This window comes from Prionailurus bengalensis, chromosome A3 (assembly GCF_016509475.1).
Source record: "Prionailurus bengalensis isolate Pbe53 chromosome A3, Fcat_Pben_1.1_paternal_pri, whole genome shotgun sequence".
Classification (NCBI taxonomy): Eukaryota; Metazoa; Chordata; class Mammalia; order Carnivora; family Felidae; genus Prionailurus; species Prionailurus bengalensis.
The window spans coordinates 27,819,699-27,836,942 of NC_057354.1; the positions used below are offsets into that span (position 1 = coordinate 27,819,699).

At 54.8% G+C, this 17,244-nt stretch overlaps 1 protein-coding gene across 1 annotated transcript; it reads right to left on the reverse strand.

Annotated features, from left to right (window-relative positions):
* Positions 1-1,332: 1,332 nt before the first annotated feature.
* TCF15 (transcription factor 15) lies at positions 1,333-7,818 on the reverse strand. The gene is made up of 2 exons (XM_043602689.1): positions 7,238-7,818; positions 1,333-2,274 (listed from the first exon to the last, which is right to left on the reverse strand). Exons 1-2 carry the CDS (start codon positions 7,754-7,756, stop codon positions 2,200-2,202), a joined length of 594 nt encoding a protein of 197 aa, XP_043458624.1. The 5' UTR covers positions 7,757-7,818; the 3' UTR covers positions 1,333-2,199.
* Positions 7,819-17,244: the final 9,426 nt, after the last annotated feature.

Sequence of the window (17,244 nt, forward strand, 5' to 3'; positions counted from 1 at the left end):
CCGGGCCCTGGGCAGACACGGGGAATGCAACGTGCTTTCCTAATTAGCTCCCCAACTGGGAAGCAGGACCGCACCGGGACAGGATAGGCAAGAGCAGTGTCCTGAAACACCAGGGAAATGGGGGGAATGGAGCGAGGGTGCTTGGGAAGCTCCCCCAGGCGGGACCGCAGCCCCTTAGGGCCCTCCTTCCTCCACTTCCCACACCAAAGAGGTTACATGAGGTGCTTTTACAGCCACTCCAACCTGGACTGACCCCCTCGTTCTCCTGGGGCCTCCGTTTCCATCGGCGAGGCAGGCAGGGTGGGCGTGGCTCAGCGCCCGGCAGGGAGAGGGCGCCCAGGAACCCGTGGATCTGCAAAACGGCAGCCCCACGTCAGGCCCCATCAAAAGGTCAAGTGCGTGGGGCGCCTGGGTGGCGCAGTCGGTTAAGCGTCCGACTTCAGCCAGGTCACGATCTCGCGGTCCGGGAGTTCGAGCCCCGCGTCGGGCTCTGGGCTGACGGCTCGGAGCCTGGAGCCTGTTTCCGATTCTGTGTCTCCCTCTCTCTCTGCCCTTCCCCCGTTCATGCTCTGTCTCTCTCTGTCCCAAAAATAAATAAACGTTGAAAAAAAAAAAAAAAAAAGGTCAAGTGCGGTGGGTGGCAGGGCCCAGTGGATAGGAGCCTAGACTGGCCAGGCTTCAGTCAGTAACCGCTAATTACAAGTGCTTGTTAAATACTTCAAAAAACAGGCATGAGTGTACCCTGAGGAAAGGAAGGGTGGCTGCCTGGCCCTTCGCCTCACCTGGCCCCCCTCTCTCTCTCTCTCTGCCTTTCCCTCCCTCCAGCCTCCTGAGCCTCTCTGATCCTGGCCTCACAGGGACAGTCCCAGCCCAAGAGCCAAGCGCACCTGGTTCTACTGACCCGCTGCCTCCATCACCATCTCGGCTGAATCCGCGAAATGGGGCAACAGCAGCCTTCACCACGCGGGGCCCGCTGGGGCACGACCGGGACCTGGGGGCTGACCCTCCAGTGGGGCATCTCCAGGCCAGGGGAAGGCTTTAGGGGTGGACGGACCTCACATCACCATCCTGTCACATGCCTTTGGGTGTCACTGGCCCCCCAAATCATCTCAGCTAAAACAGGGGTAAGGATATCTCCCCCTTAGCACATGCTCCCTGTCTGTGAAGACACGGACAAGGGACGGGTTACAGTCTAGCACATTCGAGTGGAGTTAAGTAGCTACTAAAGGAAGGAGGCTACCCTTTACCTTTGTGTGCTGACTTGGGATGACAGCCAACGTAGATCAGGAAACAGAGTGCAAAGGAGCTGAAAGCAAGGACAACATGCTACTGTTTGGGTAAAGAGTGGAAGAAAGTATATACATACATATATATTTTTTCTGCATTTGCTTGGTTATTCATAGGGAATGGGACATCACAAAATCTGGTGGCCAAGGCTGCCCGCAGCGGGGGAACTAGTGGCTGGGGGACACGAGGGAGGGGAACTTTACCATGTTTCCTCTTGTACCTTTTGACTTGTGAACCTTGTGAATAAATACATCCCTTATTCAAAAATAAATACATTTAACATTTCTTGCCAACCACGTCAGACAGCTAGCGACTGTTCACGAAGACTGTGGGGAAAGTTTAGTCATTTTGACTTCCGGAGAGGGGTCCTCCTGATGTCCCCCGGCCCCACACCCTCCAGGGCACAGGGGAGCACCTGCGGCATCTGGGCCTCTGTCAAGGGTCTAGGAGAGAGGCCACCTCCGACCTCTGCCGGGAGTCCCCCTCCCCCATTCTTCAGATGGGAATATCTTTTATTTAAAAATACTTTTTTATTTTAAACCCACCAATTCTCTCTCTCTCTCTCTCTCTCACACACACACACACACACACACACACACACACACACTCATTCACAGATATGCACACATCCTCTGTCACCAACAGTCTTTGTTTTTCCAAAAGTTCTGCCTTGTCTCTGACCAGCTAGGGCTGGGACTGGCTGCATGGGTCCTCATGGCTCTCTGGGGTGTGGTGGAGCTGTCCCAGGGAGCCTGCCCACAGGGTCATGGGCCCAGACCGTGGTCCTCAGGTCCCAACACGAAAGAGGTTTGGGTTGGGCTCCTGGGGTCTTCTCCCCTGTTCAACCAGCGGCTGCCCTCTGGCCTCCTCCTCCGGGGTCCTGCGTGGAATAGCTGCCATAGGGGTCTAGGCTCATCTCCGTGGCACTCGGAGGGGGGCTACCCCCCTCACCTTCAAGCAGCTGCCCCCCAGGTCACGACGGCCACCCTGCAGGAGGAAAGAAGTTCGATCAGGTCACCATGAACGCTGGAACTAACCTCTGTGTCCAGCACTAGGGGACCTCGTAAATAAATCACAGCCGCACAATAAACTTCTCCACAGCAGAAGGCAGAAGAGACTCTTCAGGACTGATAGGGAATATTGGAGAGATAACATCATTCAAGGACAAAGGCAAGAACCGAGTGGATGTTCCTGTGTGCTGAGATTTCTGGAGAGAAGGGCATAAGGGAAATTGCTAATGGGTTTCCTCAGAGGAGAGGAATTTCGTGAGGAGGAGGCAAGATGGATGGGAGGGAGGCTTTTTTTCTTTTTTTAATGCTATGTAACGTTTTACCTTTTTTTTTTTTTTTTTAATGTTTTCATTTATTTTTGAGACAGAGAGAAATGGAGCATGAGCAGGGGAGGGGCAGAGAGAGAGGGAGACACAGAATCCAAAGCAGGCTCCAGGCTCTGAGCTGTCAGCACAGGGCCTGACGCGGGGCTCGAACTCACGGACTGCGAGATCATGACCTGAGCCAAAGTCGGACACCCAACTGACTGAGCCACCCAGGCGCCCCACATTTTACCTTTTTCATTTCTTCCCCATGTAATTTGTTGTTTCTTCTTCTTTTTTTAATCCAATACATTTTAAATCATAATATTTTACATTTACAAACAAACCCCACAGTGGATCCTCCCCACTGCCCCATCGTCCGCCCAGTGGCTTACTCATCAACCTTCAGAAGTAGACTGTGGATTTCTGGCCTCCCTAAGGTGTTCTCTCCACCAGGAACGTGCTCTCTGGTCCTGTCTGCCTGGGAGGGCTTCTCTTCCTGCCACTACCCGGCACTTCTGGGGACATTCTACCAGGATAAAACTCAGAAGGGGACGGCGGGGTCTCTTTTTGTTCCCCATCAGGCTGCGGGCTCAGGGGGTCGTAGGGAAAAGTCCTTCGCTCTGTAGCCCTGAGCCTGGTGTGGAGCAGGCACCGACGAATGCTGCTTGAATCAGTGGTGCCCACTGGAAGATGGGCAAATGATGGCAGCCCCCGAAGCCACCTGTCCCTCACCCTGCAGGGGTTGTCCCTACCCGGTATTGTGAGGTCTGACACGTGGGTTTCATCCTCACTCTAAGTCAGTGAGGTCATGGGCATTAGAGCAACCCCTCTGCCGAGGCTCCCGCCGTGGAATGCCTGGCCCAGAGGCACCCAGCCAGTTGGTAAAAAAGCTGGGCTAGAAATCCACGTTGTCCGACAGTCAGTTCTGCTTCCAGGACACGGTGGTATCTGAAATCCCACTGCAAACGCTCACCCCACCAAGCCTGGCGAGGAGATGGCAGGACAGGCATCTTTCTCAGCCGTCTAGAGAAACAGCCGACCATCTGGGAGCTCTGCCCCCTGTCCCCTCCGCCCCTGGGCCCAGGTTGGGGCAGATCCATCCAGATGTGAGCCCAGCCTCCCTCGAGGCTCTCCGGGCCCGGGGACAACATGTTCATTCACAGGCAGGGCTATTTTGAGGGCTGAGGCCACCGTCCCAGCAGAGCCTGGGGCTTAGGCTTCTCACACAAATCTGGCAGGAGTGGCTGAGAAAGGGGGACAGGAGTGGGGAGGAAGAGGGTGTAGCGTGCTGGGGGGTAAAAACACTGGCCTCTCACTCTTTCACTCTATTTCCTCGGGATGGGCAGAGGGGGTTTATTTTTTGGAGGGGGGAGGGAAGGGGCGGGACTCCTCTACCCCAAGTCTGGCAGGCATGAGGAGACCCTGGTCTCATGATAACGCTGGGACCCTTCCTCTCCCTGAACTTCAGTGTCTTGTCTATGACGTGGGGACACAGTGATTCTACTGCCGCCCCAGGATGCAGCGTCATGCAAATGCAGCTGTGAAGGAGACTTGCAAAGTGCCAAAAGCACTTAGAAGGGCCCTGACTAGGCCCCAGCTTCTCTGTCCCCTAGGAACTCAGCGCCCAGGGCTCTGGGAAGCCCGGTGGTTAGGAGCTGGGCTGGAGTGAAACAGATCTGAGCGTCACCCCCCCGCTCTGCCTCGAGCTACCTGTCAGACCTCAGGCAGGTGTCTTCACCTCACTGAGCCTGTTTCCCCACATGAAACGTGGAGGTGCTGTGAGGACTGATTATACGTATTTATAGGTGAAGCCCTGAGCACAGCATCACGCACACCCCAAGTGTTTAATAGGTGTTCACAAGTGGGGCGCCTGGCTGGCTCAGCCCGGTAAGCGCTTGACTCCCGCTCAGCTCGTGATCTCGCGGTTCACAAGTTCAAGTCCCGCGTCGGGCTCTGTGCTGACCGCTCAGAGCCCGGAGCCTGCTTGGGATTCTGTGTCTCCCTCTCTTTCTGCCCCTCCCCTGCTCATGCTCTCTCTCAAAAAATAAACATTAAAAAAAAATTTTTTTTAAGTAGATGTTCACAAGTATCATTATCAGCATCACCTGGTAACGGTACCCCCTGCCCCACCACCCGCCGGGCCACGTCAGCTCCCGAGCTGCTTATGCCAACTGGGGAGCGCCTTCCAAGATGATACTATCCAGCTCCACCCCCAGGTGACAGAAAGGGAAATGGGAGAGACAAGAACCCCACTCCCATCTCCTACTTGCTATTTCCATCACAGAGGGCCACACCAAACCCCTCCTTAAACAGAAAGATGCTCCAGAGAACAGGGTGGTCCACGGTGACCCCCACCTCAGCCATGTGGGAGGGAGGGGCTCAGAGGAGAGTGGCAGACTCTGGGTCTTGGAGCTGTCTGGCCCTCAAAGCTCAGAAGGGAGCCCCTGCAGTGGCCCCACAAGACAGCCAGCTTTCTTTCAGTGGAGCCTTCGAGGGGCCAGAGCTGGCCAGGATCGCCCCTCTCGCCTAATCCCAGAGGAGCCTGTAGGGATGAGCCTGGCTTCTGCAGCCAAATTTGGCTAGGTTCTTGGTCCTGTAGACAGATCGCAGGGAAACAGGCAGACCCGGGCAGCGTCCCTGGGATCCATGGGATAGGTGGAAACCAGCAGAAAGAACTCCCCCACCTGCTGTTGGTGTTGGGGCATATGGTAGGCACACCCTCTCCCCTGAGGCCTGCCCTTACAGTCCCCCACCCCGACTAACCTTTCCCACTTCCCAATCCGGCAGGCCTGAATCCGAACCCTCACCTCATCACGGACGGCGTCTCCGAACCAGTGACAGCATTGGTAGGCAGGTGGGGATAACCAGAGCCCCTCCCTCCCCCACTGCCACTGAGGGGCTTTAACCACAATATGTGAAGAGTGCTTAGCACAGGAAATCAGTGCCCAACAAGGCTGCCTCCCCTCTGTGCTCTGCCCCTTTCCTTCTCTACGTCACGCATCCTGATGCCAACTCTCGAAGTGCCCTGTCCCTAGAACACCTTTCCTTACCCCCTCACCAGCCTTGTCTCTGTTCCCAAGCATCTGTCAGGAGTTCAGCCCCTGGCTGGGGGCACCTTCTGGGCTCTGACAGTCCCTTGGTGCTCCGCCTCCCCACCAGGAGAGTGCAGCGTCCCTGTCTCCGTGCCCTTGGTCTGGCCCTGCCCCTGCACTGGGAGATCCTGACTGTGATGGGTGGGGACCCACGACCTGCTTCTCTGGGAATGTTCTCAGGGCCACCAAAAGGCGACTGTTGGGTAGATAAGGTTGGATGAACTGAATGAACAGGCGAAGCGCATCACCGTGGGCCCAGCCAGCCCTTCACATCTGGAGGCCTGAGGCCCACCTGGTTTCCCTTCCCAGCCTGGAACGCTGACCAGGGCCCACGGCTGGGAGCGGCAGGGTACAAACCAGAGCCTAAGAAAACTGACTCAGGGAATTTGAAGCAGCCATGGGGGTGAGCGGCCAGACTGGGAGTCTGATGAGTCAGACGAGGGTGGTCTGAGGCCAGGACCCAGGGGCTTCCCCAGAACAGAGTGAAGCGGGGCACCCAGAGCAGCTGTTAAGAACCGAAGAATGGGGGTCTCAGAGGCCTGGCTCCCATCCCTCGTGGCCTTTCACTTTCCAAAAGGCTGTGGGCCCCTCAGGGGCTCTCCCAGTCTCCAGGACCGAGAGGGAAAGATGAGGGATGAAGCGGGCTCCTTGGGGCCCAGGCAGGAGAACCAGCTTTCAACCAGGAGAGCCCCCAGGCAACCTGTGCCGCTACCCAGCCCCCCTCGCCCGCTCCCAGGCTGGCTCTCATCCTTGTCAGCGCGCGTGGGACGCACCACGAGATCCTAACTCCACCTCTGTCTAGCGGACTCAACAATGACTCTGCCCCACACTCCATCCCGTTTGGGGCTGGGGTGCCCTCAGGAGACCCCCGTCTTCACTCCTGCTCATCGCTGGCTGCCTCAGAGTTTTAGCTGGGGGTATGCGTCCCTTTTGCTTCTCAGTCTCCTGCCCTCGGGTCAAGTCTTAGGATGCGCGACCACTACTTTACTGGGAAGGGTAGTCCGGGGCAACAGGCACGCATCGAGCAACAGAGCCTGCATCCCGGTTTCCCAGGTGAGTAACTGTGGGCATGGGATCACACCCCCCCAGCCTCGGATCTTCATCAGGAATAAAATGGCCAGAATAACTACCTGCCTGGCTGAGTTCTTGGGAAGGTGAAAGGGGACGAGGAACGCACCTCGCACACAGGAAGAGCCCGATAAATGATGTCCTTTGTGACCATTTCCTCACGCTCTTTCCCCAGCACACCTTCAGGGAAAGGGGTGTCTCTCAATGACCAATGTCCGCTCTCAAAGAAATGCCCGAGCTCTGGGCTTTCCTGCACCACTTGTGTCTGGGGGACTTTGAGCGAGCGGTTCTGTTCCATCCACACCAAACCCTGGGCTTGGAACGCAGCACCCCCCCCCCAGCCCCCCGACGAATTTCCTGTCGCTTCCCCCTCTCTTCAACTGGGGTCCCTGCTCCTCTTCTGCTCCCTAGGAGGCCCCGTCCCCCCCGCCAACCCCTGCCCCGCGGCCACAGTCCTGGGGCTCCGCGCACTCACCCCTTTGCGCTGGTTGCTGAGGCAGAAGGTGCAGATGGAGCGCGGCTGGCGGCCGCCGTCGGGGGCAGCGGGGACCGCGCTCTTTGCACTGCCGGCCGCCCGGAAGCACGGCTGCCCGTCGTCGGCCGCGTCCCCCAGCAGCAGCACGTTGGCCAGGTGCGCGATGTAGCTGGACGCCAGGCGCAGCGTCTCGATCTTGGACAGCTTGCGGTCCACCGGCTCGGTGGGGATGAGCGTGCGCAGCGCCGTGAAGGCCGTGTTCACGCTCTGCGTGCGGTCCCGCTCCCGCGCGTTGGCCGCCTGCCGCTGTCGCACCACCACCACGGGGCCCGCGCCGCCGCCCGCCCGCCGCCCGCCCCCGGGGCCCGGGCCGCGCCGCGCCGCCTCCAGGCCCTCGCAGCAGCCGAACGACTGGTCGGACGCGTCGCTCTCGCTGCGGTTCTCCTCGTCCTCGCTCAGCAGCCGCACGTCCGGGTACAGCACGTGCGCGCCGACGGGGCGCAGCAGCGCGAACGCCATGGGCGCCCGGCCGCGTCCCTCCGTGCGCCGCGTCCCAGCGTCTGCCGCGCCCCGCCGTGCGCTGCCGCGCGCTCCCACGGCCCCGCCGGCCCCCGCCTTATAGCCGGGGAGGGGCCAATCACGAGGCCGCCCCGGCGGGGGCGGAGGCCGCCGCCCTGGCCAATGGGGAGGCGCCCGCCGCGCCCCGGCCAATGGCGAAGCGCCCGCGCCCCCGGTTCCCCAGGTTGAAAGCAGCCCGCGAGCTAAGTGACCCGCCCTGAAGGCTTCAGTCCCCGCCGGCGAGCGGGGCGAGGGGCTGGGGGGGCTGGGGGTTTGGGGTGGGTGTGCCCAGGTCTGGACCCTTTATCCGCGGTCTAGACCCGCAGGGGGACTCTCTTGGCTTCAGTTCCCTCGTTCCGAAAGAGGATTGCAGAGAAACTAGCCTGGGGTTTTCCCGCCTGCACATTCTAATACTGCGGTTCGGCAACTTTCGTTTGTGTAAGACTTGGGGAAGGGGGGCTGTTGACAGGACAGATCCCTGGGTCCCCCCCGTTCTGATTCAGCAGGTCTGGAATGGGACCCAGGAATCTGCATTAGGGTGGTGTCCACGAAGAACACGTAGAGAAACACTGGAATCTTTCCAACTAAGGATTCCACAGTGTCACATCCTTAACAGCAAACTTAAAAGAAAAAAAGGCGAAACAAAAACAACACACACAAACGCCAGTAGCTTCATTCATTCATTTTCATTTATTCATTCATTCATTCATTTATTCATTCAACAAGTATTTCTTGGATCCCTGCTATGTCAGGAATGGTTTTAGGTCTGAGAAGAGAGAGGTGACCAACTCTGCCCTCATGGAATTGACATTTTGGTTGACGTCCTACTGTGTGCCACCCACTGTGCTGAGTACTTTACTGATCTTTACTGCTCCTTGCTGAAGTTGTGGGGGGTACCCCCGACCCCGATTTACAGATGAGAGAGCTCTGGCCTTCAGTCTTAACAAGAAGTGAGTGGAGCCATTAGCCCCAGCCTGTGACTTCACTATCACCCCTGTCCCGCTAACCGCCCCCCTCCCACCACCAATAAAATGCAAATTGCTTTCCAGGGCGCCTGGGTGGCTAAGTTGGTTAAGCGGCCAACTTCAGCTCAGGTCATGATCTCGCGGTCAGTGGGTTCGAGCCCCACGTTGGGCTCTGTGCTGACAGCTCAGAGCCTGTCTTCGCATTCTGTGTCTCTCCCTCTCTGCCCCTCCCCCCCCCAAACTAAAGTAAAACATAAAAAAAACTTTTTAAAATGCAAATTGCTTTCCTACACTCCCCACAATCCCACCCTGGCTCCACACCCATGCCCCCCTCCCTCTTTGGAATGCCACCACACACATGGTGGTGGGGGGGGGGGAGGCACTACTGTCTTCTCTCATTGCCTTCCTTCCTCCCGGGAAACCTAGATTGTTCAGCCTGACACATTCTTCTTCTCTGGGGCCCTGGGAAGAATTACTGTTGATGGCGGGTGGGGTCCCCATGTCGTACCCCCTGCCCAGCTCCATCCTGGGGACCTGCCCAACCAGTATTGCTTGGCCTTGAAAATAACTTCTTCTTCAACCCTAACGCATCTGTGTGGTGGACAGGGCACAGGGAGTGAAGACGAAAGGTTCCTAGGTGCCTTTGGGCTTGTTTTCCTTTCTGGGCGATGCCTCCCAGCTCTGCCACACTGTGCTTTCCTGGCTTCCCCCACCCAGGCCAGAATGGGGGAGGGGAGCTCGAGGGTTTCCCTTGGCTGCTGGAAGAGCTGCCCCTGAAGTCCTCAAATTCCCCCCCTCCTCTCCCCCCCCCCCATGTCAGGGGAAGTTCTGTTCTCACACCTGGCTCCTCCACCCCTCCTCATTTGACCGTGACCCCAGCCAGGCTGGGCTTTGGGGAGGAGGAGAAGGAGCCTGTGCGGCCCCCTCCCCACAGGGCCAGTCCCACACGCAGCCCCAGGCCAGGCTGCTGCTTCCTGAGCTGATGAGTTATTACCGGGAGATTTCCTTCCCTGTCTGCGCCTCCTCACAGGGGCTCCCGGCTCCCTTCACTTTCACTTTCTCCCCCTGCTCCCCCTCTCTTCTGCTCTCAGTCCTCAGGCAGCTTGAAATTCCTCTGTCCAGCCCCCTCCCCATTGCAGCTCCTGGTTGGAGAAGCCAACCGGGGGCATGAACCGGGCCCGGAAGCCGGGGAGGGCTTACTTGGTAGGCTCATTCATTCACTCGCTCCGCAGGCAGGTTTTGACACAAGGGACCCTGGGAGTAAAATAAAACCATGAATGAGACTGAGCTGGGCCTTCTGCAGCCAAGAGGGGAAGGCGAGCTGTAAACAAAGAATTCCAGGACAATGTGGTAGGCGCAAGCTGGGCTCCAGCATCAAAGAACCCCGGGGCCTGCTCGAGGGTAGCTGCCTCTTGGAGTCTCCAGTTTCCTGCTCTGGACACTGGGGATAATAATAGCACCCATTCCGAGGGCTGGTAATGGTTCCGTGAGTTCATGCCAGTAAAGCCGGGGCCTGGCACATGTCGAGCACTCAACACGGGAGAGGACGTTGTGCTGAGGTTGTTGGGGGCCTGGGGGACGGCCCCAGATAGAGGAGCAACCCAGGACCTGCAGCTTTGACTCTGTTCTCAGCCTCGCCCCTGGGAGCAGCGATGGGGCCCTTGCCACATTCTCAGCTCACACACAGAAGGGGCTCAGCTCCTCCCATCCTCTGTCCTCTGTCTCTTGGTCCCCTGCTCCAGCCATACTGGCCTCCTCACCACCTGTGGAGCCCACCTCTGCCTGGTATGCCCCACCCCTGGATATCCCCATAGCTTAATCCCTCACTTCCTTCCAAGTCTTCACTTAAATTTCACCTCCTAAGGGAGGGCTCCCCCTCCCCCACCGCCCCTCACCGCTCCTACCCCCTCCAACATCCCTGTGGCTCTCCCTCTCCACCTTATCCTGATCTCCTTCTCTCCATAGCATTTGTTACCGCTTTCATTCATTCATCTGCACATATTAATTGAGCACCTACTATGTGCCAGGCATAGTTCCGGCTCTTGGGAAACACGGCAGTGAACATACTGCACATTTATTTGTCTCTTTCCACCGGAATGTAAGTGTCATGGGGCAAGGACATTGTGTTTGGCTCATCGCACTTCCTCTGGATCACAAACTTCCAAGGTAGGTGTCATTATTATTCCCAACTTACAGATGAAGAAACTGACGTTCCGTTCCGAGAGTGGAAAGTGACCTGCCTGAGGTCACACAGTGGGCCGTAGGGGAGCTCAGTTCAGTCAGACCCCTTCCCCGGCCATATGGCCTCTCTGGCAGCACAGAGGCTGAAGGGCTGAGTAGGAGCCCCTCGGGTAAGAGGAGGGGGTCCTACGGGTTGAGAGGCAGCAGCGGGCCCCCTGCCTTCCTGGCCAGGGTACCTTGGGCTTCGATCCCCCTGAAATACTCAGAGTTTCTCTGAGGCCAGCTCTGCCTTTGCCCCAGCTCTTCTCCCTGCCTGGAGCGCTCAACCCTTCCATCTTACCAACAACCCTACTCCTCTGCCAAAGTTCAGTGCAGCTTCTCGGTGAAGCCCGCTTTGCTGTTCCTCCTCTACCTGGTGCAAGTCTGGTATGCTGATCACACTGTCTTTTGATTTCTCTCCTGTTGTCTCTGATTCCTCATTCTCCTTTCCTTCCCTGCACAGGACACGTGCTCTAACGTATCTATTTTCAAAGACTTCGTTTTCTTAAAGATGTTTAATATTTTATTTTTAGTTTTGAGACAGAGGCCGAGCACGCGTGGGGGAGGGGCAGAGAGAGAGGCAGACCCGGCATCCGAAGCGGTCTCCGGGCTCCGAGCGGTCAGCACAGAGCCCGACGTGGGGCTCGAACTCACCACGAGATCATGACCTGAGCCGAAGTCGGACGCTCAACCGACCGAGCCACCCAGGCGCCCCTTAAAGACTTCTTCTTTTTTTTTTTTTTTTTTTTTTTTTTTTTAAAGAGCAGGGGCGCCTGGGTGGCTTGGTCGGTTAAGCGTCCAACTTCGGCTCAGGTCATGATCTCACGGTCCGTGAGTTCGAGCCCCGCGTGGGGCTCTGTGCTGACCGCTCGGAGCCTGGAGCCTGTTTCAGATTCTGTGTCTCCCTCTCTCTCTGCCCCTCCCCTGTTCATGCTCTGTCTCTCTCTGTCTCAAAAATAAATAAACGTTAAAAAATTTTTTTTTGAAAAAAAAAAAGAGCAGTATTAGGTTGACAACAGGATTGGGAAGGTACAGAGACTTCCCATATTCCCTTTGCCCCACCACATGAATAGCCTCCCCAATATCAACACCACTCACCAGAGTGGCACGTTTGTTACAATCGATGAATCTACATTGTCACTTCATTGTCCCTCGGAGTCTGCAGTTTACCTTAGGATTCACTCCTGGTGTTGTACATTCTGTGGATTTGGACAAATGTTTATAATGATATTGTCATCATACCATCATTATGGTATCATACCGACTATTTTCACTGCCCTAAAAATCCTCGGTACCCTGCCTGTTCGTCTACACCCCTCCCCTGCAACCACTGATCCTTGGATTGTCTCCGTACTGTTGCCTTTTCCAGAATGTCACATAGTGGGAATTATACAGTACGTAGCCTTTTCAGGTTGACTCTTTCACTTAGAAATATCCACTTATGTTCCTTCCACGTCTTTTCACGGCTTGATAACGCATTTTTTTAAGCGTTGAATAATACTCCATGGTCTGGATGTATCACAACTTACTTGCCCATCCACCTACGGAAGACATCTTGGTTTTTCCAAAGTTTGGCAATTATGAATAAGGCCGCTATAAGCATTGTGTGCGGGTTTTTGTCTAAACATGAGTTTTCGACTCCTTTGGGTAACTACCAAGGGGCCGGATTGTATGATAAGAGTATGTTTTGGGGCGCCTGGGTGGCTCAGTCGGTTGAGCGTCTGACTTCGGCTCGGGTCATGATCTCGCGGCTTGTGGGTTTGAGCCCCGCATCGGGCTCTGTGCTGATGGCTCGGAGCCTGGAGCCTGTTTCGGATTCTGTCTCCCTATCCCTCTGCTCCTCCCCTGTTCACATTCCGTCTCTCTCTCTCTCTCAAAAATACATAAACATTGGGGCGCCTGGGTGGCTCAGTTGGTTAAGCGGCCGACTTCGGCTCAGGTCATGATCTTGCGGTCCATGAGTTCAAGCCCCGCGTCGGGCTCTGTGCTGACAGCTCAGAGCCTGGAGCCTGTTTCGGATTCTGTGTCTCCCTCTCTCTGACCCTCCCCCGTTCATGCTCTGTCTCTCTCTGTCTCAAAAATAAATAAATGTTAAAGGCTTAAAAAAAAAAAATAAAGCCAACATTTATATTTAAAAAAATACATAAACATTTAAAAATTAAAAAAAAGAGTATGTTTAGTTTTATAAATCTTTTTTTAATGTTTATTCATTTTTGAGAGACAGAGAGAGACAGAGCATGAACGGGGGAGGGGCAGAGAGAGAGGGAGACACAGAATCCGAAGCAGGCTCCAGGCTCTGATCGGTCAGCACAGAGCCCGACGCGGGGCTCGAACTCACAGACCGCGAGATCGTGACCTGAGCCGAAGTCGGACGCTCAACCGACTGAGCCACCCAGGCGCCCCAAGTATGTTTAGTTTTATAAGAAACCATCAAACTGTCTTCCAAAGTGTTGCACTCCGCCCCAACCCATGAGAGTTTCTGCTGCTCCATATCCTTGTCAGCATTTGGTGTTGTCAATGTTCTGGATTTTGGCTCTTCCAGTAGGTGTTTAGTGGTTTCTCATTTTAATTGTCTTTTTTTCTGAAGACATACGATGTAGTGCATTTTTTTTATATGCTTATTTTCCATCTGTATGTCTTCTTTGGTGAGGTGTCTAGTAAGGTCTTTGGCCCATTTTTAGACCAGGTTGTTTTCTTATTGTTGAATTTTAAGAATTCTTTGTATATTTTGGATAACAGTCCTTTATGGGATGTGTCTTTTACAAATATTTTCTCCCAGTCTGTGGCTTGTCTTGTCATTCTCTTGACAGTGTCTTCTTTCTTTCTTTCTTTCTTTCGAGAGAGAAAGAGCATGAGTTGGGCAGAGGGGGAGAGAGAGAATCTTAAGCAGGCTCCACACTCAGTATGGAGCCTGACATGGGGCTCGATCCCATGACCCTGAGATCATGAACTGAGCTGAAATCAAGAGCTGGATGCTCAACCAACTGAGCCACCCAGGTGCCCCTATTACTTGCCATCTTAAGTTCAGTCAGGCAAGACAAGAATATATTTCTCTCTCATATTCAAGGCATTTGCAGGTCTGGCGTTCCGTGCTGTGGTATATCCAGCCCCTAAGATAGCCCCCAGTGATCCTAGTCTCCTGGTATTTGCCCCCTTGTGTAGACGCTCCCGCACTGAATCACATCTGACTTGTGTGACCAAAGGATCTGGCAGAAGTGATAGTGTGTGCCTTCTGCCTAGCTGATGAAAGCACTGAGCTTCTGCCTTGATCTCTTGAATCACTCACTCTGGGGACAGCAGCCACCCTGTGATGAGGACACTCAAGTTGTCCTGTGGAGAGGCCCATGTAGGGAGGGACCAAGGTCCCCAGCCTACAGGCGACACCAATTTGCCAGCCGTGTGAGTAAGCCTCCTTGGATGTGGATCCTGGATTCCTGAGCTAAAGGAACTGTGAAAAATAGCCAAGCTAATACAGAAAGGCAAAGACAGAGACAATAAATAATTATCGGTGTTGTGAGTCCCTAAGTTTAGTGTCTTTGGTTATGCAACCTTACACAGCTAAAGCAGATGGCATCGGGGACCCAGGCTCTGTCTATCTTTTTGCTCCGTCGAATGTGGCTTCCGCTCTCTAAGTTGTCTCATGGACCCAAGTGGCTGCAGGGGCCATTCTGTCTGCTTTCCAACCAGAAAAAAAGGAGAAAGAAGCGGAAGGAGGAAGGGCACACCCCACCCTTTGGGGACACCTGTCTGGGAGTTACAGCCTCACTTCTGCGTTTGTCCCGTTGACCAGATCTTGTATTTGCCCATAGGTTAACTGCAAAGGAGGCTGGGAAATGTAGTCTTCGTTGCAGGCAGCCACCCATTTGGCCGGACGTGGGGTTTCTAATTAGCAGAGAAGAAAAGACTAGCTATCGGGTAACAACTAGCAAAGTCTGCCGTAGGTGTTATCTCTGGAGTTAACACAGTGTCGGATGGTTACGTTTGCAGACTGGGGAGCCTGGTGGGTTGGGTTTACCTCTGCCACTTACCAGCTGTATGGTCTTGAAAATTTTACCGGGTGTCTCTGTGCCTCAGTTTCCTCATCTGTAAAACAGGGATCGTCATAGAGCCTGCCTGCAGAGCGTGGCTGTGAGGAGGAAGCGGGACAGTCCTGGCACCCAACATGTGCTGTACGAGCACTGTTGCCATTAGTTCATCTTTACAAGGTGCTTTCTCAAGGTCACACGATCAGTTAAGCGAGGCAAGCAGAAGGTGGCTTGGTAGATAATTTCCCCCAAGACCCAGGTCAGTACTCGGCACGTACTAAGTAAGCATCCAGCCACAGAGATGCCAGGTTTTGTTTTCTTCTGTCGCGCTGTTCAGGCTAATGAGAAAGCGCCATTGACCTCCCTCACGTGGCTCCTCTGGCAGGGGGCTGGTGCCTTTGATTCCACCCCTGGAGCTCACTCCTTCAAGGACCCTCCAGGCCGTCGTTTTTCAAGAGTGAACTCCTGGAAGCTAGTGTTCTGGCAGGTGCCCAGCTTTCCATGATTTAAAAGTCTGGGAAGCTACATTTGGCATCCCCCTTCTAGAGAACTGTAGCGCTTCCCCCATGTGAAAGGTTCTGAGAAATCCTGCAGCAAATCAACGCATCGGGCTTCAATCCAATCTGCATTTTCTAGGCTTATGTGACCACAGACCCGCCCACCCAAACCCGAACCCTCACCCCACATCAATTACCTGATAGAGACAATAGACATTTCTCCAGGCTGTTATCAGTGATGTCCACCTTAGTGTGAGTGGGTATGATTACCCTACCCTTTCTTGAGAGCATGTCTGATAGGAGCAAGGTGGCAGTGAGGGCATTGGTTACCGGGCACTGCTGGGTTAAGAAGGGGACTTCCAGGCATTTCCCCAGAGCCCTACTCTCTAAGGGACACGAAAACGTCATTGGAAATGTTACATGTTGGGAGAAAAAAATGTGTTTCGTGGCACTTCTATGAGGGGAAAGTGCAATGAAAATGGAAATAATAATAATAATAACAATAATTTATTATTGAGGGATTGTTACATGCTCTTCTAAGCACTTGAGTGCATTTTCTCATTTAACCCTCAGAACAGCCCCATGAGTTAAGTACTTTTTTTTTTTCTTGAGAGAGAGAGCACCAGGTGTGTGAGTGGGGGAGGGGGCAGAGAGAGAGGGGGAGAGAATCCTAAGCAGGAGTTGAGCATGCCCAGTGTGGAGCCCAGCATGCCCAGCACGGGCTGCGAGATCACGACCCACTAAGTACTATTAATAGTCCCATTTCACAGAGGGGTAGATTAAGGAACAGAGAGGTTAAGTAACTTGCCTGAGGTCACACAGCTTAGGGAGTGGACAGGAATTGTCTGATAAGTTGCTTGTGGTGAGAATGAGGCGGGAAGAGCCCCACTCTGGGGATAGTTGAAGCTCAGATGCTTACAGAACTCTGCTCTAGGGAGAAAGGGCCTGTTAGCTGCCGTACTCTGATTTTGTTGAGTAGGGGATGCAAGTTTGGGGCCAGCACGGAGTTGCTCAATTACCGAAGGGAAGCTGAGATAGCGATGCGTGCCCTCCTTCAGCTCCATCCCTCCAAAGAAATGTTGGGCGGTGCTCAAAGACCATGACATTGAAGGAAGTGCTCAATAGTTCAGCCCTCCCAGGCCACCTACCGGGCTCAGGTTGGCCCTAACACCTGTGCCAGGTGACGGTCACCGAGATCCCGCAGAAGAGCAAGAGGATGCTCAATGAAACCACTATTGAAGGAGTCTTTTGGAAATTCAAGGCGGCCTGCTGAAATCCTCAAGGCCAGGTGTCAGGGGCCCCGGGGCCCATCCTGAACTCAGCTGCTGATTGTGCCCTTGGGCATCTCTCTTCCCCTCTGCAAGCTAGATAGTGGGGGAGGGGTGTGTGCAGGCTGGGGGAGTGGCCCCGGGAGAACTCTGACATCAGATCATACTCCCCCCCACCCCCATTCCAGATTTACTAGCTCAGCCCAGACAATAAGATTTTAGAGAAGAACAAGATCAGGGACCTAGAGCAGTCTGGAAAGGCTTCCCGGATCAAGCTTAGGGGGTCTCAGCTGCCTTAAATAAGAGACCCCATGATGAAGATGTGTTTTGGTCTATCCTCCGTGGTCAGTGGTGATGCTGGCACAGCGGAGCCATTTGTAGGTTGCTCTCTGAGATTGACGTGCAGACACTGTTATCTACACCCAATATCCAGCCCCTCCCCACTGCCATCAACAGAACCCCGATTTGTCCTGG

Coding starts and splice junctions, on each gene's coding strand:
- TCF15 (XM_043602689.1), bottom strand. CDS start 7,756: ATGGCGTTCGCGCTGCTGCGCCCCGTCGGCGCGCACGTGCTGTACCCG. Junction 2,275..7,237: donor TCAGCAACCAGCGCAAAGGG/GTGAGTGCGCGG, acceptor TTCCTCCTGCAG/GGTGGCCGTCGTGACCTGGG.